The sequence below is a fragment of the Brachycentrus maculatus genome, unplaced genomic scaffold, assembly GCF_059751285.1.
Source record: "Brachycentrus maculatus isolate JH-2025_06_01 unplaced genomic scaffold, ASM5975128v1 h1tg000229l, whole genome shotgun sequence".
NCBI lineage: Eukaryota > Metazoa > Arthropoda > Insecta > Trichoptera > Brachycentridae > Brachycentrus > Brachycentrus maculatus.
The window spans coordinates 113,237-136,288 of record NW_028280980.1 but is presented as its reverse complement, the minus strand read 5'-3'; the positions used below and the strand labels follow the sequence as shown (position 1 = coordinate 136,288).

Here is a 23,052-nt window from a genome sequence, read left to right as displayed (position 1 = left end):
TGGTTCTTTGATAAAATAATATTTATTTTCTTAAGAAACATTGTTATACGTATAAACACAAATATTGTACATAGTTTTATACGTTATAGTATAGGTTTTATTAAATACTATGATAGACAATGATAAACCCTTTCACTATGTAATTGTTTGTAAATACATATTAATAATAAATAATAATAAACTTCTTTGTTTTATTTATTTGTTATATTTTAACATGGCATTCGATTCTTTTTGTTAATAAACATATACATAAAATGTTGAATATCGAAGAGAATTGGATAATTATTTTAGTGTATAAAGTAATAATAATATTGACAAGAAAATTAATTTAAAATTTTGATGACATTATACAGTTTTCAAACAGATATGATATTCCAAAGATGATTTTCAAATCATAAATCCAAAACAAGAATAACATCGTCAATAATACAGTCAATTATTTTTAAATTAAAAAGAATGGAAAAACATGGAAGTGAGCTACTATTCTAATTGAGATTCAAAACCTTTTTGAGATTTCCAAATAAGTATTTGAATATACATAAAGTAATTATATACTGCAATTAAATAATAAAAATACATGTCATCTTATTCATTATGATTTAAACAAAACATACAGATTTGAAATAAAAATTTCACTTGATTAATAACCACTGTCTCTTAAAATCTAATGTGATATGTGTTTCAATGCATTCCGCATAATTTTCAAACATTGTATTCGAAACTGATGAGGAATGCATCGAAACCATTCCCACAATATATTTTTAGAAAAAACGGTACTAACCAAATGAAATTGAAAATAAAAATGGTTAGATTTTACCACATAGTGACTGCCAAATCAATTAGTGAAATTAGTAAATTTATTACAAATTGTAATGCATATTTATTTTTTAAATTTGAAGTTACTAGTAAATACCCTTTTTTAATTAATAGTTAAAATTTGAAATTGATGTAGTGTTACACATAATTGTGAGAATTTTTTCCAGTACGTAGGGTAGAAAAACCGACTAATCGGTGTATGGTAGTTTACGGTTGGTAGCGAGAAGCCGTCTAGTCGGCTTTTAGTAGTTAATATCATAAAAATCACAATAACCAAATGGTTGGTGTAGAAATTATAAATGTATTGCTTGGTTTTTAAGGTAAGGCTTTCAAAAATTCGGTAAACAAAGTGTTGAGAGAAAAGTTTATAATTTGATATTAATGAATTATCATTATTTTTACAGCAATGGTCAATTTTTCTTTATTTAAAATCAATATTTTTATTTTATTATAAAGTATTCATGTATAACATACATATTTTATTGTAGTACACATTTTATCCAATACAAACAAATATCCCATCATCCTTCCAATATTTTGCTCCAATCGAAAAACATACAGTTAAAGGGTAAAAATAATAGACTCAAACAAAAATAATATTTTAAATACCTACTAATTACAAGGAATGATAGAAAAACTTAACATATGTGTTGTATATATATTAAATATAAAATTATCATACAATTTCGTTGTAAAAAGAATATGGCTGGCTAAACTTTTATATAATACAGTCGAATATCTCTTTTTTTAATAAATTTTACATAAAAATATCGAGAAGATATTGTATTAAATGTATAAGTATGACAAAAGTTTATTTTATTTTATTTGAAAATAAATAAATATACAGTTCCTCTACTTTTTTAACAAATATTATGTGTAGATTTAAACATTTGATAATAGTGGAATCCTTAAATGGTTAACCTAGAAAAACGCGTAAAGGTTTCTTTTATGTAGCAAACAGATTACAATGCTTTTTTATCATTTTGGATTTCTGTATTACTGTTTTTTTTTTTAATAAATCTTTTATTTAAAGCACAACATGTTATACAGTATACAATTGACAGATTTTTTTAAAATCAACATTGTTTTTTTTAATAAACATATATAAAATTTATTTAGCAACTCTTGAATTTACATTTGTACGTTTGTAGATACTATGAATAATATCCCAACATTACAAATCAGAATATTGTATACATAAAACTCTTATTAAAAACAATTTATAAACCTGCTTCCAATATCACCAGATTATTATTTTTTAAATCAATGAGTTAATATAGGTTTACTGCTTTGAATGATGTAACATTTATTTTATAAAAATGTATTTAATTTATTCATCTAGGAAAAATAAAGAAATGCATCATACAAAATGCAAGTTTAACAACATTCACATTATACACCTCCAGCAATATGGCAAAGGTGTTTTAAAAATACTTATTGTACAATTAATGCTTATAATATGTATATCAAACTTAATCAATAAGAAACATGTTTCATCACTACTTTACAATAAAAAATATGTAAATCTAGTCAACATACTAACTTTTCTCATTACATAAGTATAATATGTATGGTTCATAATTATTTTTCCATAGAAAGTCAACGAATGTTAGAGTATCCGCAAATTTGGTTTAATTTTTAAACAAATGTGTATATTGCAATATATTTTCACATAATGCTATCATAATATAGAATGTAAAAGATATTTTCCTGATCCGATTTTGCCAGTAGGAGATCTTCAGCTGTAGCCAAGTGACTGAAAAAAACATCATAATCAATATAAGTAATTATATTTATTTATATTTTAAATATTAAAATAAAATCTTGTATTAGATCACTTTTGAGTTTATGAGTTTTTTTTTTCTAAAGTTTATATTTGTTTTGTTAAATTTTCATATGACGTTTTAGTAGTACTAGAACATTGGTAAAAAAATACTAACATCAATATTTTATGTATGTTATTTACTGATTTTGCATAAAGTTTGTTGAATAATGTTATGATTAGTATAAAAATATAATTCATTTTTGATTTTGTTATCAGTTTTGAATTAATATGTAAACACAACTAGTTTTGAGAACTACGGATGTTATCATCAACAGGTGCAAATACAAACCTACAAGCAATAAATGTACACATACATCGCTCACTCCTTTCAACAACGTCATATATCAAAAAACTATATTTTTCGGGAGATCGTTTTTAAAGTTTTAAGATGTAATAAAATTTATTAAAAATAAATATCCAAGCCACTTATTTAACTTTTTACTGTGCAACAGATCTTTTTAAGTAAAACCTGAATGTTTTTTTTCCATTTGAAAAATATTGATTATACAATAATATCAAAATGCAAAAAAAACTTTATAAATTTACTTTATAAAAAGCGATATGTCGCTCATTCCTTTCAACGTCATATATCAAAAATTGTCAATTTGCAGTTGTGCATGTTTTCGGAATGTCTATATCCCGGCAAAAGCGGCATATTTTAAACTTAATATTTACCCGCTACAGGGCAGAAAGTGTTGTTTTTGCATTTTGAAGAAAAAGTATTGTTTAATTATTTTTTTAAATATACTAAATATTTTTCAAATGGAGAAAAAACCTTCAGGTTATACCTAAAAAGATCTGTTGCGCAACATAAAGTTCAGTAAGTGGCTTGATATTTATTTTTAATACATTGTATTATATTTTTAAACTTCAAAAACGTTCTCCTGAAAAATCAAGTATTAAGAAATGTGAAAAAGCTCAAATGCACACAGCGATCCATGGAATGATCCATGCTTGGTATAAGCCTAAAAGACCAAGAAATGAGGATATTAGGAGCAGAACAAGAATAGCAGATATCATGGATTGCGTAGCAAGACATGTTGCAAGATAAGATGGTCCACAAGATGGACCCCTAAAATTTTAACACCATTAGAGAATAAGAAAGACGTCCGAATACCTCAAAAAGATGGTCCGATGACATAGCCGCCGAAGGGATAAAAATTGGTTGCGAGCAGCAAACTGACAAAAGAAATTGAAGGACTTCCATATTCTTCTCTGTCTATGTTAAGATGTCAATACCTTAGTGTGTTCACTCGGAAGGTTTGTGCTTGTAGGTCTCAGCAAGTGGCTCTTTTTCCAGTCAGGAAGCCGGTTGGTAGGACTTGTATGTGCGGGACCCTCTTTTATGCCTCACTGTACAGAATAGCACCATAGACGATATCAGGCCGAACAGCTGAAAAACACACAAAAAACTTATTTAAAACCAGTTTTGTGTTTTTTTTTTTTAATTTTATTTGTATACGTTTATTTTAATCACAATTTATACATATTTAGAACTTTTTTTTGCAGAGACTCACCAAGCCACCTTGTGTGTCTTGTCGGTAAAATAAAAATGGATCTATGAATTAAGCAGCCTTCTCTAAGTACTTAACAACTCAAATACATTTCATTTATATATATATATATATATATATATATATATATATATATATATATATATATATATATATATATATATATATATATATATATATATATATATATATATATATATATATATATATATATATATATATATATATATATATATATATATATATATATATATATATATATATATATATATATATATATATATATATATATATATATATATATATATATATTGTTACTAGCAACATTCTCGCATTAAACCCTTATCCGCACCCCAATGGTGCATAGGGCACTGCATTATATAAACCCAGTGTCATCTTGATCATTAACACACAAAGGAAAGGTGATCAGCCCTCCGCTTCAGCTACCAGTCCAGGGTAATATTGAATAAATATGAGAGTGTAAAAATCACTTTTATTTATCTGACCCCCTGGGAATCGAACCCGGGACCTCAAGAACGGTAGCCGATCGTGCTGACCATTACACTACGGGGGCAGACATTATACACTTGTGACTAATGTCATGCTTTATTAATATTACTATCAATTTTATGCCAAGGTTGTGATGTTTGTCGAAATTTATTTATTTGTTTATATATCTTTATTACAAACTTTGAGGTTAATAAAGTGAAAACCTCTGAATTTCAAACATTATTTAAAATGCAATGAAAACAAAAAGAAACATAACAACAAAAAAATTAAAACAATAAACAGTTTATTTAAAGAATGTATTTTTTATCAATAGATGGCAGTATACTTTGGAAATGTATGCTGCCATCTTTATATATTTTTAAAATGCAACAGATGGCGCTTTAAAAGAAATCGGCTAGTACCACATTATTTGTGGTCATCCATCACAAACTGTTAACTGAGCCATAGGGATATATTGAAAGCTGTCCCACTGCATTCCTAGCTCTGATACAGAAGCATCTAGGCTTCCTGACAAACCCTCTCTTGCAAATCATTGTTTTTGTGTTTGTTCTATGAACAAAGTTGCGAAGATTAGATAGAAAATGTGAAATAAAATTGTATCCCGATTTTACTGTGAGGTTATATTTTATAGCTCCTTTCACTGTCAATCTAAATAAATTCAAGGGGTACTAAAAGACCCCATTTCATATTTGTATGGAAATCATATTACGCAGCTCGCCGCCAACTGAGTCATAGGGAGAGGCAGAAAAACTTTTCTACCACATTCCCAATTTTGATCCAGAAGCATCTAGGCTTCTTGACTGAGCTGTACATACAGACAGACCAGTATGGGAAATCGATGGCTGTCCCATCGCATTTCCAGATCTGATACAGAAGTATCTAGGTTTTCTGAGAGATCAGTACGGGAATCACAACAGTATATTAAAATTACACGTAATCAGAAGGGGGGTACAAAAAGACCCCATTTCATATTTGTGTGGAAATCATATTACGCAGCACGCAGCAAGTACCAACTGAGTCATAGGGACATATTGAAAACTGTTATACCGCATTCCCAATTTTGATTCAGAAGCATCTAGGCTTCTTGACAGAGCTGTACATACAGACAGACCAGTATGGGAAATCGATGGCTGTCCCATTGCATTCCCAGATCTATCTATGTTTTCTGACAGATCAGTACGGGAATCACAACAGTATTTTAAAATTACACGTAATCAGAAGGGGGGTACAAAAAGACCCCATTTCATATTTGTGTAGAAATCATATTACGCAGCTCGCAGCAAGTACCAACTGAGTCACATCCTGACAGACCTGTATGGTATTATCTACCTGTATGAAGGCGACCAGGAAGCCCACGACGGCGGCCAGGTGCAGGCGCTCGGCCATCCAGAGCTGCAGGCGCGCGGCGCAGCCCTCGGGCCACCAAAGGCGCGGCTCCCCGCGCGCCCCGCAGCCCGCGCGCGCCTCACCCTCCGCGCGGCAGCACGACTCGGGCACGCGCCGCTCCAGCGGCCACGCGCCGATCTGGTACCAGTCCTCGTGGCTCTGCACGCCGCAGCACCGGAGCTGCCAAAGCAAGGACGGCCATTCAAGTCTCTCCTTATCTTTCAACGTTCACGTAGATTCTCAAGATGTTTTACACAAAGTGAACGATGGATGACAAGGGAGAGTGTTATATTACTATACCACCAACCGGATAGTGCCTTAAAATAAAAAATAAAAATGTCAATAAATGCTGACGTCACAAATCCAATGATACTCTAGATCAGTGTTCCGCTGTTCAAAGTACACCTGCCAAATCAAGAAATTTTAGAGGTACACCAAAGAAGAAAAAAGCTTATTATTAAAACTGTGAGCCTGTTTAACTGAGCACAGGCAATCAAGATTTGTAAGTGGTGGGTACTACCATCACGCCGCTTCCTTGCAGGGATAGGCAAAGAGAATAGAATGCCACACCAATTTGTATTTGCAAATACTCTTCGCCTCTTCTATATCCGCGGATCTCCTCATATTTACCCGCCAATTATTCCGACTCCGTAGCTGAGCGTGCTGACCATTACACTACGGAGGCGGACAATTAGGGAACCAAAATATTTATTTTAATGGTAGAAAAACGTCGCATTTTTTATCAGAGTAGCTGATCAGTTATGAGAAAAAATGGAGTGGAAAGGGTTAAAAAAAACTATTAATTGAAAAATGACGCATTTGTATCCACATTTGTCTATAACTAGTTATTGTTAAGAAATACAATATAAAGATTGCCTTGCCAAAATGTTAGAACTTACCTCATTTTGTATGTGATCCCAAATGGGAACCAAGTTGTTGTCCGTTGTGTTGTAGTGGTCCTCGATTCCCTTCAGGAGTTGCTTCTTCATCTGGAATCCCACCGAGTCCCGGAACACGAACACCAGGGAAGCGCTGATAAACTCGCCACACAGCAACACTACCACGAGACTGAAATACTGAACAAAACAATATATTAATTTATTTATTGATTCGGCGTTTAATTTGTAGAACTCCATTTTAATTTATGAATGAATTTTTAAATCAAATACAGTTTTTTTGAGTCTACTTAGTTATATTTTATTAATAAAAAAAATCAGATAAAAATGAATATTGTGACAATTCGCTCACGCCTTTCAAGAACGTCATAAATATAAAAAGAACGTTTTTAAATTTTAAAGATATAACACAATGTATTAAAAATAAATATCAAGCCACTTATTGAACTTTTTACTGTGCAACAGATATTTTTAGGTAAAATCTGAAGGTTTTTTCTCCATTTGAAAAATATGAAGTATATTTAAAAAAATAATTAAACAATACCTTTTCTTCAAAATGCAAAAACATTTTCTGCCCTGTAGCAGGTAAATATTAAGATAAAAATTCGCCTCTTTTGCTGGGATATAGTACATTTTCTGGGCATTCCGAAAACATGCACAATTGAAAATTGACGATTTTTGATTTATGACGTTCTTGAAAGGAGTGAACGAATTGTTTCGCCTAGTTATGGCATTTCCAAATGAATTTCGGCATTTTCAAACGAACATTCGTTGGAAAATGCCGTAACTAGGCGAAACAATTGTCACAATATTAATTTCCATGTTTTTTTTAATAAAATACAACTTAGTAGACTCAAATCTGTGTTTGGTTTAAAAATTAATTCATAAAATACAATATATTAATATTTAAATAATGAGAATTTAGCTCTTGAAAAAAGGATGTTTTCTATAATCCAGGATTCGGACCTCATATACAAAAGAAAGAGTTTCTGCTCAATAAAAAGCTTATTTCATCTCACCATAGATCGGCTGTCCAAATTTAAAACACGGTAAGGGAAATTTTTGTAGTACGTTTTTTTTGCATTTATGGACTAAGTAGACTCTACTTAGTCCGAAAATGCAAAAAAAAAAAGTACTACAAAAAATGTCCCTTACTGTGTTTTAAATTTGGACAGCCGAGATGTCTCTAGTGAAATTTTAGTAAATTCAAGCAATATTTTAAGAATTTCAAAAATATATAATATATAGAAGTTCCAAGAAATTGAATAGTGTGGTTGTCAATAATGGGTAGAATTGGTGAATGTTACACGTGTGTAAGGTGATCACTTAAAGCAGCATATGACGGTCGAAAGCCCCGTAAATGCTTAAACTTCCATTTTCTTCTTCATTTATGTTGAGATGTCAAAAAATGTTTAATGTTTTATTTTTATTTTTAAACTTCATTTTATGTCCGCCTCCGTAGAGTAGTGGTCAGCACGCTCGGCTACCGTTCTAGACGTCCCGGGTTCGTTCCCAGGGGGGGTCAAATAAACATAAGTGATTTTTTCACTCTAATATTTATTCAATAATACCCTGGACTGGTACCTGAAGCGGAGGGCTGATCACCTTTCCTTCCTGTGTTTATATAATGCAGTGCCCTATGCACCATTGGGGTGCGGATAAGGGTTAGAAATTAGTGAATTTTATTCCACAAAGTTAAAAAATATTGTTGAAGAATAGTTGTGGGGTCCAATGAATAGAAAAATTTCTTTTTAAAAGGAAAAAAATACTTATAGATATACATTTTTATATGAAAACACGGATATAAATCGTGAGTGAAATGTTAGGAATAATTTAATTTTTTTTCGTTGAATAGAATTTATGTTGAAATTAACCTGTCAATAAATAATGAGTACATAGTAGGCACTTAATAGATAAATTTATTTAAAAAAACTAGAGAAAGTACACCAATAATCTGCACGAATTCGTGCCAATCAGTACTCCACACGGCTAGTTACTCGCGTGCTTTTAAAATTAATTTGTACAAAAAATAACTACAGAAATATAAAACACCTACTAGGAAAATGAAACATGATTTATACACGGTGTCACTAAGGTGTAGAATTTTAAAAATATAGTGCCAGCTCGCTAATCTGACAGTAAATCATGCTGGTGGTCGTTCGGATTAGGGAATCGTTCAGATTACTGAGAAAAAGTAAGATTATTAAGAAAAAAAAGTAAAATAAAAAGATAAAAATAAACTTTCACAAAAAATTATAAGAATATTTTCACGAAAGTATTCATAAAAAAGTACTTTCATGAAAAAAGTATTTATTTTACATTTTTTAGGTACTTAATGAATAATTTGTAAATATGTATACAAAATTTATTTTAGCTTGATAAAATCAGATATGTATTTTCATTATTAATTTAAGTTTTACTCGGTAAATACACGTGTTTCGATGCATTCATTGCATCATTTTCACATACAGTGTTTGAAAAATATGCGGAATGCATTGAAACATGTTTCACAATAGGTTTTAAGAAAATGTGGTATTTACCAAGTAATTAAAATCTGGATAGATATTACCACAAAGTGACAGCTAAATCAATTAATGAAATCAGATATTTTCTATAATTTATAGTAGAAGCACTAACTTTGTGATTGTCCATTTTATAATTAAAATATAACTTTGTTTTAAAATCACTATAAATATTTTATTATAACTTAATTATAATGTCTACCGGTTTCGAAGCTAACCGCTTCTTTATCAACACTGATTAATACGTAATCAGTTACAGATATTTTCTTTTGGACCAAAAAACTAACTAGTGTATTTAATAACGCATTCGTTTTAAAACCATCAATTCCTCGGTGATCTAGATGAATTCTTCAGCCTAATTGATGGCTAGATTTAAAGCTTTTACGTTCGGATTACAGCACCTTTCGGATAACGTAGCATTCGGATTAGCGATCTAGCACTATATTAAAAAATATAATAACTAAATGGCGAAGTTTTGTATTTGGAAAAAAGAACAGAAGAAGGCCGAGGAAAACTTGGCGGGATCAGTTATTCAAAATTCTTGAAAGTAATCCGGTCAGGAGTCGGAGAATAATCGTCGAGTGCAATAATTATATGGAAGAAGCAAAGATTGTTTGCAAAGACAGAATTGTAACTTTGAAAGTGTCTCAAACAAAGTAGGTACCTATTTAAAAGAATATTTTAATGTGGGATAATCAACAGCCTGCAACTTAATTTTCTTTAAACCCAGGTAATATTCAAAGTAATTGCATTTTTTGCTAACATCGTTTTTGTATATGAAAAAACAAGCTTTTTTTCGAAAAGAAAGAAAAAGCAGTCATATATATAAATAATATTTATTTGCCAAATTGCAAGAAATATATGTATAATTTACACCAAAAAAAAACTGTGCGCAGATAACATATGCGGCTTCTCAAGCAGCCAGTCGCGTACTGACTTCGTATATTTTGTAAGTACCTACACCCTTAACACCCTATAGTTGAGTGACACCGTATACTTGTAAATGTGAACAAAAGGATAGTATTTAAAGATAATTAACTTATCACACTGGATGTCGTAACTGGTTCACAATCTATCGAAAAACTGGTTCAATGGTGAGAACCAACTATGAGAAATTGGAGTACAAAACCATCGCAATCGCTTCATGAGACCAAAAAATACCATTCATTAATTACAATGATAATTTTAGTATTTTGCCTTCATTATTTCTAACATTCTAATAGTGAAATAGTTAATTTTTAATTTTAGTTTTACTTAGTAAATACCGCTATTTCTTAAAATCTATTGTGACACGTATTTTGATGCATTGGGTGTGCGGATAAGGGTTCGAATGAATGAATAAACAGAAATATCAGATATATTTTCTCAACTGTTTCTTTTAAATATGCTTCTTACCTTATATCTTTTTTAATATTATCTCATTTGTATTTCATTTGCATTCTCAGTTATATTTTCTCATTTGTTTCTTTTAAACATGCTTCTTGCCTTATGTGTTTCATATTTTCTCATTTCGCTCACTCCTTTCAACAACGTCATATATAAAAAAAACTAGATTTTTCAGGAGATCGTTTTTAAAGTTTAAACATATAATGAAATGTATTAAAAATAAATATCAAGCCACTTATTGAACTTTTTACTGTGCAACAGATCTTTTGAGGTTAAACCTGAATGTGTTTTCTACATTTGAAAAATATTTAGTATGTTTAAAAAAAATAATAAAACAATACCTTTTCTTCAAAATGCAAAAACAACACTTTCTGCCCTGTAGCGGGTAAATATTCAGTTAAAAATATTATGCTTTTGCTGGGATAAGTACATTTTCTGGGCATTCCGAAAACATGCGCAACTGAAAATCGACGATTTTTGACATATGACGTTGTTGAAAGGAGTGAGCGATTTGCATTTCATTTGTATTCTCAGTTATATTTTCTCATTTTTTTTCTTTTAAACATTTTAAATATGCTTTTTACCTTTTTTATTTGCCTATTTATTATACCTGTTTATTGTTTTATATTTTGCCATGTAGTAGTTTGGCTTAATTTTTTTTAAATCTTTTTTGTAACTTTCTTATTTGTGTTCCAGTTTTGTAAACCTTAATCCCATGACCCAAAATGAGAAATAGAAATTACTCATCGGGAATATTATATGTACCATATACATATATGACTTATGTATGTAATATGTTTTGAAATAAATAATAAAATAAAAAATAACAACACAAATATAATTCTTACAAAAGTAAGCGGTCAGCAGTCTTATGGGATCGAAAATGAATTAAACCGTTTTATGACCTTTTATTAGTAGAACAGCGATTTCTGCAAAACACTTTCCCAGCGAGAAAGTGCGGAAAGGTACCTACCTGCCGAGAACATTGCACGAAATGCACTTACATTCATTTACTATAATTGGTCGACTTAGAAAAACAGTACCAAACAAAGAAATTATTACATTTCAACATAGACGAAGAAGAATATGAAGTCTGGGTATTTACAGGGCCTTCAACCTATCAAACAAAAGGTGGTTAAGTGATCACTTTACACAGGTGCAACATTCACCATTCTACCCATAATTGACAACCACACAACTCAAAATTTTTAAATTTGTAGATATAATATATTGATCAAATATGTATATATTGATTAAATTCGTAATACTGTATGCGAGAGTTTACAAACTTTTCTCATCCCACCATAGATTTGTCTAGTGAACTCTCACATACTATGTTTCGAGTCTCATCAATATATCTAGAAGTTTCAAGAATTTGAGTAGTGTGGTTTTCAAGCATGGGTAGAATAGGAGAATGTTACACGTGTATAAAGTGATCCACTTAAACCAGCCTATGACTCAAATTAAGGTTAAATTTCATGATATAGTACAAATGAGTTTACAACAGCCATGTTTTACTTATTAGATTGAGAAAAGCTTCTATTTAGAAGAGACCTTTTTATTTGTATCCAAGATCCGAGCTCCGAACTTTTATAAATACTGAAAAACGCCTGAAAACATGATTTTCACTTTTTTTATGTAGCTTATACCAGTAATTTCACCAGTTATTTTTATTCACGACATTGAGAGTGTGTCCAAATACTTCGCTCACTTTTTACAAGAACGTCATAAATCAAAAATCTTGATTTCTCAAGAGAACGTTTTTAAAGTTTAAAAATAAGATACCTTGTTTTAAAAAAAAATTTAAAAAATATAAAGCCACTTATTGAACTTTTTACTGTGCAACAAATCTTTTTAGGAAAAACCTGAAGGTTTTTTCTCCATTGGAAAATTATTTAGTTTATTAAAAAATAATTAAACAATACCTTTTCTTCAAAATGCAAAAACAACACTTTATGCCCTGTAGCGGATAAATATTAAGTTAAAAATATGCCTCTTGCTGGGTTATAGTACATTTTATGGGCATTCCAAAAACATGCACAACTGAAAATTGACGATGTTTGATTTATGAGGTTCTTGAAAGGAGTGAGCGACTTGTTCAAAAATCTAGGTTTTCTCCACTTAGCAGTTATGTTGACATTTTAAATCAAACTGAGCCACAGGCCATCAATACATTACAATGTTCCACAGAAATAGTTGCTTGATTTGACTGTACTGCATATTGTCTTCAGTGGCGTGTTCAAAGTTTTTAATCAAGGTAGGCAGTAGGGTTGGGTGAGGATCTATTTGATTATTTGATTATCTGATAAAGAAATATAAGTTACAATATTATATAGCAATACGAATGTACATGACAGTTTATTTTTATTTAAAGATAACTTTTAAGTGAAAACTTGTATTTGGAATTTTATTTTTTTATTTTATTATATTTTGGTATTTTTGTAAATATTCTGATAGTTTTCCAACAAATGAATAAATAAAAATAAGATATAAGGTGGTTGTGTTTCTATATGGAACGCGAGTAATCCAGGGTAGGCACTGCTCTTCTGCCTATATATTATAGAATGCAACGCCTCTGATTGTCATCATATTTAACTTTCTTTTAAAACCAATTTATTTACAAAAATGCCTAGGGCAGTAACGAATCAAGGTACTAATAGATATTATTATAACGGATAACCATTATTACATGTACCTTTAATATATTATTATGAGCCATAAACATAAAATGTAGAAGCGAATTATTTAAATCACTTTTCGTATAATTTAATATAAATTTTTTTCTAGGCGTGTTCATCGCGTCATAGTATAAAAAATAGTTTCATAAAAATTTTGTACATTATTTTCGACATCTCAACAAAAATGAAGAAGAAAATGGAAGTCTGGGCATTTACGGGGCTTACGACCATCATAGGCTGGTTTAAGTGATCACTTTACACAAGTGATCTCTAATGAACTTCGCACACTGGGTTTCAAGTTTGGTCAATATATCTAGAAGTTTCAAGAATTTGAGTAGTGTGGTTGTCAATCATGGGTAGAATTGGTGAATGTTACATGTGTGTACAGTGATGTTACTCGTAAACCAGCCTATGACGGTCGTAAGCCCAGATTTTTATTTTCTTCTTCATCTTTGTCGAGATGTCAAGTAATAGTAATTGGAGATAATCCACATTTGTGAACAAGTATTTGGATACACTCAAAATGCTGTTAATAAAATGTTGTTAACAAATATCTTTTCAGTATAAATTACGGCTTTTCATTAATTGATTCAGCAGTCACTTTGTGGTAATATCTATCCATTTTATATTAAAGTTTTACTTGGTAAATACCACTATTTCTTAAAATCACGTATTTCGGTGCATTGTCGACTGTTTAGTGTTTGAATATGATTCGAAAAAGGCATCGAAACACGTGTCACTATACATTTTAAGAAATAGTAGTATTTACCAAGGAAAACTTAAATAAAATAAAAATTGAAACCTATTGATTTGGGAAACTTGACGTGATTAGATATTTTAATTAAATAAAATTCTATTTATTTATTTATAACTAACCTACACATTACAAACTTAAAATTTAAAGCGTGCCTATACATTAAAATCGAAAATAAGCAAGAATACTACTGCTAAAGGTGTAGAAGAATCCCCGCTTCGGAAAACTCCTTCAGACACTTGGAACAGGTCAATATCCAATGAGATATTGTTCGACATAGCGGTAGCTTTTCCTACAGGCATAACCATCGGCAAGTTGGACCTGTGTATAGGAATGTGAAACAATCTATGCCGACGCTGTCTTAGGTAACTATCGGGAACATACAGACCAATGCTCCAGATAATTTCAGGATTATCGATCATACCGCACAACAATCGATAAAAATGCCTAATCAAATACACATTCCTTCTAGTCTCTAAACACTTAGGAGTAGTCAGGTCAGGAGATGCACGAATGTGGAAGAGGCACAGAATGTTTGCAAAGAGTGTCATGGTGTTCTATTCTTTTTGCCGTCATGGTTAGTTACTTCGTTATAAAATGTCAGCAAAAACATTTTTTAAATGTTTATTTTTATTTGATTAAAAAATTTTTCCTTATTGATCTTGACAATGATGACTCGACAGAAGTTTCTGTAGAGTAATCGTCATTGTCTAGATTTGAAATGCATTAAAAACAATATTTCCACAATGGGAAATGGATTAAACAATTGTAAACAACGATCACAATGAGACAATGCAAACAAAATGAAAGCAACATTCCAAACACTAATTTTCTTTTGAAAATCGATGTGGATATATCTACGCAAAAGTTTTGACTTTTAAGCTTCGTCAATATTATGCTACTTTGGATTGTCGTTGATTAATTAAAGGTTAAATATTTGATTTTTGAATAAGCTGGATAATTAAATTTTTCAATTCATTAATGACTCGGTAGTCACATTGTGGTAAAAACTATTATATTTTTACAACATTTTGAGTGTGTGCAATTACTTCACAAAATCTGGATTATATTCAATTACAGGAGTTATTTTCATATTATTGGTTCATATATATAGAACTTCCAAGAATTTGAGTAGTGTGGTTGTCAATAATAGGTGGAATTGGTGAATGTTACACGTGTGTAAAGCGATCACTTAAACCAGCCGTTGACGGTCGTCAGCCCCGTAAATGCCCAGACTTACTTACCCATATTCTTCTTCATCTTTGATGAGATGTCAAAAAATAAATGAAAATAACTCCTGTAATTGGAGATAATCCAGATTTTGTTAACAAGTATTTGGACACACTAAAAATGTTGTAAAATAATGTTGTTTTATTTTATTTGAAATATGTGGAATATTTAGGTGGTCGACGCTTTGGCCTTCCCTGAAATACATAATTTTTTTTACAATGGCGAACATTAATTACATTTTTTAATTACCAATCAAAACCACGAAATACTTTTTTGAAAGCTTACGTGTCATTTATTATTATTTTATTTACTTCCTACTTCCCACGGTATAGTTAAAAAATGCAATAAAAGATAATTACACTTGATCACTCACTGCAAATTTCTAAATGCATTATCTTATTTGCATACTGTCTTTCAAATGTCATATAAGGCGACGTATGTGGGTGGACTATTACATGTGTGAGTGTTCCATTTATATCTGAATGGTGATTATCGGCAATCGGTCGTTAAACGTATTTAATTTCTGTTATTCAAACCAAAGTAAGAGATTAAACTTTGGCTTGTTTTATTGTTTCTCGGTTGAGTGGGAGGCCTTAGAAAAGTACAGGGTTGTCAAAATTTGGGTAACTCGTATGCCATATTAAAATGTGAGCTTGAAGCCGCACCCTGTATATTAAATTCTTCTTCTTCTAACTTTTATCTGCACCCAATGGTGCATAGGGCACTGCATCGTGTTATCAATAGTGTTATCTTGATCGTTAAATACACGAAGGAAAGATGATTACACTGCCGCTTCGGGTACCAGTCCAGGGTCATACTAAATTTAAATTAGATTTGTTTATTTTATCCAAGAGGGTCAAAATAATTAAATTAGATTATTGTGACCCTCTTGGGAATCAAACCTTACAATAAATTACCCAAATATTGGGTAATTTATTGTTTAAACGTTTATATATCAAGATCAGCATATTTGTGTGTGTGTAGGGAAGGTGAATACTTTGGAGAGAACCCAAACAGGTCTTTTTAGTTTGAGGAATAAGAAGAGGCCAAACGGGGAGGTAAAGAGTAGGGTGGGTGGGGAAGAATCAGTTTATCGAGTGTTTGGTCAAAAACTCACGAGTTCAGAAACCCGAATGAGCTGGAGCGTTGTCGTTTCATCAGCTTCAGTCTACATAATATATTAATTGAACAGGCCACGTATTTATCTATCGGTATGTAATAGATGCCCTGATAAGGCATTTGAATAAAAAATGTCGTTTTCACATTTAATGGATAATATGTCTAGGCGTTGATGTAGCAATTAACTCATTTCTTGTTCTGACGTGATGATGTAAAGTTTATCAAAGCGACACATGTGGGAGGGGCTACTATGTGACTAGGATGAATGTTTCAATTGCCAATAAGGAGATTCGTAAGTCTCGAAATATATGAACTTCGTTGGATCGATGGTCCAGAAAAAACGTGAGAGTCCCAATGAGTCAATGTCTTTCTTAACGATTATTATGATTTGGTGAATGAATTTTTGAATCTCGGCAAAAAAATGTTTTTGATATACAGTGGTAATAATTTAGCAAACAAATGCATTTTTAAGTGCTAATTTGAGTCCAAGGGAGAGATCAGATTCTAAGAACAAGCCGAGCAATTCGATATTCTTTCACCTCACCAATAGATGTCTCTAGTAAAATTCTAGTGATTCAAGCACAATGTTTCGAAATTAGATCGTATATATAGAAATACCAATAAATTGAGTAGTGTGGTTGTCAATTATGAGTAGAATTGGTGAATGTTACATATGACGGTCGTAAGCCTCGTAAATGCCCAGACATCCATATACTTCTTCATTTATGTTGAGATGTCAAAAAATAATATGAATGTTTGTTTTTATTTATTTTTTAACAAAAATGTTAATAATAATAGTATATAACCACTAACCTAAATATTTATGTCTACCGGTTTCGAGATGTACCCGTCTCTTCGTCAGGACATTCACTAACACAGCATGCAAACAATACCACTCTTCACCACCATAGCACCATTTACACACTCAAAACTACACAAAATGTCTAACACATGCGATTTTTGGTCGACCCGAAGACCAACATGCACTTAAGTTTTCAATACAGACACGCGTTACGAGCTGAGGTTAAACATACAATACTATTGCATGTTTAATTATTAACATTTTATTATAAACATTTTTGTAAAAAAAAATTAAGTAAAGTAGAGGTTTGAGGACACTCACGGTGACCAGCAGGCAGCGGGACTGGACCCAGGAGCCGCAGCAGCCCAGGAAGGCGGCTAGGAAGCAGACGGACCCGACGGCGATGAGCAGCGAGTCCGCCCCCGCCCAGGCCAGGTGCGGCAGCAGGGAGCTCTGCCCGGGGTAGCATACCCTCAAGTAGATGCCGCCGCCCACCAATATGCACCCTGATATCTGAAAACCAACAAACAAGGGTGAATTACAACGTTTTGAGTGTGTCCACAAATCTGGATAATCTCCATGTTCACAAATCTGGATTATCTCCAATTAGGAGTTATTTTTTGACATTTCAACGTAGATGAAGAATAATATGGAAGTATTAGCATTGACAGAGCCCTGTAACTGCCTAAACTTCCAAATTCTTCTTCATCTATGTTAATATGTCAAAAATAATCTATAATATATTGTTCAAACGTATGTAAATATTAAATATGAAACTTAGTAAAAAATATATTTTACCTAACGTCCAAGTGACTCTGAATCTAGCTACGGCTTATGCCACACCGTTTATCATGACCCTACTCAGGCTTCAAATTTATAAGTTTCATAGCCAATGCCTACTCGTGAGTGGATTTACTCTTTATATTTAAAGTTACTATAATTTCATGTAATTCATGAGTGAAAATTCTAGGCAAAAACGCTCGCGATTATTTAATTTTAACTTCAATGATCATATCTAAATCGAAACGCACCTTACTTACGATATTTTATCTCGTTTTTCTAAATACACATACAATTTGTATTAAAAAAGCGTGCATAATTTATAAAAGATCCAAACATTATAGACTATTATTTATCTTCAGTAAAACCTTTTAAAGATCCAAATACATACAAAGATAATAGATGAGTGGGAGATTCAAGGTTGTATAGATGAGTCGATGTATCTAAACAATTTCGTTCTTATATCGATCCATTCCCCAAGAGTTTTGTAACATTTTAATAGTTTATTTATTTTGACCATACGAGTATATCAATTTTTGAACAAGTGACGTAATTTGATTTATTTGAAAAGTTTAAAAATATATATTTTGGATTTATTTAAATTATATTTTTTTTATTTCACTTCTTATAATTCGGTACATTTATTCTATTATATATAGATTTATATTATCCGCTGACACTTCGTGATGGAATTGCATTTTAATATATTATTAAATTAAAACCAATATTTTTAGCTTTTCAACTTTATTTTTATTTGACCAGCGACCGGGTTTCGTCGTTACCGACATCATCAGACTAAATCTATTATATATATTTAAAATAAACAAAAATCTCACAAAGGCACAGCTTGCTCGTGAGTATACGAGTTGATATAATATGCAATATCGTAGGAAGCTAATTGTAATAATGTAAGATCAAAAACAATCGTAGAAAACCATCGAAAAATATGAATTTATTCGAGAAATTCATTATTCTCCTCTTATGTAATATTTAAAAAGGTTCATTAATAAATGTGAATGTTACACAGTATGCAATGTGATTACCTTAATACTTTAATCCAGCATGTCTGAAAAAATATTTGAACATACTTAATATTTATACTGTTCAGTCGTTCTTAGACAGCTTTGCCTATATTTATTATAATAACTTGTATTGAAGGAAATCTTATTTGAAAAAAATAGCTGGATTTTTAAGAAAGTTACATCTTTTATTCTAATGTAATGTACCTATGTAACATTCAAGAAATTTAGATAATAAAAACTGTACATTTAATGTTTAAGTTCAAAAAAGAATACAAAAGTTAATTATTAGAAATATAAGAGGAATGGCAAATGAAGATTGAGGAATGTCAATCTCGTTTGAAACCAAAAATAGACCCATTTTAAGGAAAATATGTATTTTATTATTATGTAACGTACTTACGTAACATTCAAGAAATTTAGATGATCTAAAAATGTGCATTTTAATGTTCAAGTCTGAAAATTACTACAAAAGTTAAGTATTTCCTTAATTGTCTCATCCAATGACCAATTTTCTTCAAGACATTATTATAATAAATAAATATAAGAGGAATGAAAATTGTTTTTTAATGGATTCTTCGTAACTGGTATAAGAAAATTTGACTTTCACTTTAACAAAAATCTGCTGTAAATTTAGCAACACAAATTATTATAAACTTGTTTATTTTTATTTTATTATGAAATCTACATTAACGATTGATTGTTCTGTGCCAATAAATAACGATATTTCGTGTAATTTAATAAACAAAATTTGATATTCATTTTCAAGCAAATTTTATATAAAATTACGTAAACGTATTTTACATAAAATAAATTGATTTAAAAAAACAGCAGTAACAGTAAACTATCAGAAAATATACTAAAAGTAACATTCTTTTATATCTTAAACAGTTTTGTTTGCTATATTTTTCCTAAAAAAAGAAACAAAAGTATCCATATGTGAGAGAAAATCATGCATAAAAAACACTTGTTTTTTAGTATTATATTATTACGACTAGTTTTGAAAGGTACATATGGTTCCATCTACGGGTTTAAATATAAAGATGAGGGTGAAAAAGTGAGGGAAAAGTAAGGGAAGGGGGGAGGGGTAAGTTAGGGATGGGAATTGAGATAATGGGAGCAAGGGTGAAGAATTTTGAAATAATAAATCATTTTTAGTAATGCGTAGTTACTTATGCTTTGTATAATAACTTATTTGAATATAAAGTATGATAATCTTACCCATATTACTAAGTTTAGCCAGCAGAAGACGTGCCGTACGCACGTATAGCCACTTTTACCCATTCTGAAAAGAAAAAAAAAATTAAATATAATTTATGTTAAATAAACATTTCGGGTTTGTTTACCATGTATTTATATGTATTAAAATACATGAAGAAGAATATGGAAGTCTGGGAATTTACAGGGCTTACGACATGTCATAGTCAAAATGTTGTGAATAAAATAACTGGTCATACTATAAGCTGCATAAAAATTTAAAATTGTGTTTAAAAGTATTTTTGTTAAAAAGTATTTACGTTAAAAGGTATTTGTGTTAAAAGTGTAAAATAACTCCTCAGCGGAAAAAATCATGATTTGTGAACAAGTATTTGGACACACTCAAAATATTGTCCATGTTTTATTTAATTTAGAATGGTGAACGTTACACAAGTGTGTAAAACGATAACTTAAACCAGCCAAATGCCGGCTGTAAGCCCTGGGATGCTCAGACTTCCATCTTCTTTCGTATAAAAATGATAGATGGTTTATCTTTAGTTGAGGCAACTAAAATATTTATTTATGTATTTATTAAACGGCTGAAGCCTTTAAAGTAATACATATAATACATATATACAGTATCTAATACAAAAATAAAAAATACACTAATGAATACACTAATAGGGAAACAAAAAGTCTTGTAACAAATAGTCTTATAACAATAAAAAAAAATATGTAAAACATGTATTGATATATTATCCGTAGGGTGAATAATCCAGTGTTTGATAAAAAAAAATAAAAAAATGTTTTTAAATGAAATAACAACTGTTAATTTTTTATCCACATATACCTACATAGTTGTTATTTTATTCTATAAAATACAGTTTCACTAAGAAATGTCCGTACAATACTCAAAGAATCTAATAAATAACAACTAAAATTGGAAAAGAAATACACTTGTTTTTTTACCACTTGAGTTTATTTTATTATTTTGTCATATTAAAATAAACTCAAACGGTAAAAAAAAAATTCTTTTACAATTTCATCATATCTTACCACAAGTGCATGCCGAAACAATAAATAAAATAACAACTAAGTATATACTTTTTTTCTCCACATTTATAGTTGTTATTTAATTCTATAAAATGCAGTTCAACCGAGAAATGTCAGTACAAATCTTATAGAATCTAATAAATAACAACTATATCGTTTTTTTCTCCACATTTATAGTTGTTATTTAATTCTATAAAATGCAGTTTGACCAAGAAATGACAGTATACAACTTATAGAATGTAATAAATAACAACCATATAGTTTTTGTTCCACATATATAGTTATTATTTCATTATTTAAAATGCAGTTCCACCAAGAAATGTCAGTAAAAAAAACTTTTAACATAGCATCTAATAAATTACAACTACATTGTTTTTTTCTCCACATATATACTCGTAGTTGTTATTTTATTCTATAAAATGCAGTTCCACCAAGAATAGTCAGTACACTTAAAACTTATAAAAATGTTAGTAAAATAAAATTTCCAAAAAGTATTTCATTAGTATGATAACATATTACAACCGCGTAACATAACAGTTAGGATTTTCTCCTTTAAAACATGTACACATCGCTCACTCCTTTCAAGAACGTCATAAATCAAAATACTTGATTTTTCAGGAGAACGTTTTTAAAGTTTAAAAATATAATACAATGTATTAAAGATAAATATCAAGCCACTTACTGAACTTTTTACTGTGCAACAGATCTTTTTAGGTAAAACCTGAAGTTTTTTTCTCCATTTGAAAAATATTTAGTATATTTAAAAAAATAGTTAAACAATACCTTTTCTTCAAAATGCAAAAACAACACTTTCTGCCCTGTAGCGGGTAAATATCATGTTAAAAATATGCCTCTTTTGCTGGGATATAGTACATTTTCTGAGCATTCCGAAAACATGCATAACTGAAAATTGTCAATTTTTGATTTATGACGTTCTTGAAAGGAGTGAGCGACATATGCAAGTGTATTATGAAAATGGGCACACGTTCATATGGACGCGTCTCAATACTGTTACGTGCTATAGTGTTTGAACTAAAATCGCGGCATAATGACCGGGACACGATGTCATCGGAATCCTAATGAGGTGATTTGAAGAGAAAAGGTTATTAGTGATGTATTGACTTTTACTGTAAGAAAAAAGTTCGAGGATGGATGTAAATGAACAATACTACATAACCGAATCACTAACTTGAAACAGCCCTACAATAATTGAATCACAAAGGTAAATATGATTATTAATATCTACCGTTATTATAATCTGGATATTTATTTATTTTATTTTTTATTTGGGTTAACAACAGCAATATATGTAAAACAAAACATTAAAAAAATATTTTAATTATTGTTTCGGCATTAACTTTGTGGTAAGACATGTTACAATGATTAAAGAAAACACTTCGTTTTTTACCACTTGAGTTTTATTATAGACTACATGTTTCAGAATTTAAACTTCCATCATTCAGGTCTGTATAATAACTGTATGTTATTATACAGACCTGAATGATGGAAGTTTAACTTCTGAAACATGTAGTCTATAATAAAACTCAAGTGGTAAAAAACGAAGT

At 30.4% G+C, this 23,052-nt stretch overlaps 1 protein-coding gene across 1 annotated transcript in view; it reads right to left on the bottom strand.

Moving 5' to 3' along the window:
• Nucleotides 1–1,818: 1,818 nt before the first annotated feature.
• The window catches only part of Tsp5D (Tetraspanin 5D), a 42,905-nt gene continuing 21,671 nt past the window's right edge, over nt 1,819–23,052 (bottom strand). The window contains exons 2-7 of the mRNA XM_088264515.1: nt 20,459–20,522; nt 17,760–17,951; nt 6,951–7,127; nt 5,995–6,231; nt 3,881–4,034; nt 1,819–2,572 (exon numbers count right to left, since the gene is read on the bottom strand). Coding sequence (XP_088120641.1) covers nt 3,942–4,034; nt 5,995–6,231; nt 6,951–7,127; nt 17,760–17,951; nt 20,459–20,521 — 762 coding nt within the window. The 5' untranslated portion in view covers nt 20,522 and the 3' untranslated portion in view covers nt 1,819–2,572; nt 3,881–3,941. The remainder of the gene's footprint in view (nt 2,573–3,880; nt 4,035–5,994; nt 6,232–6,950; nt 7,128–17,759; nt 17,952–20,458; nt 20,523–23,052) is intronic.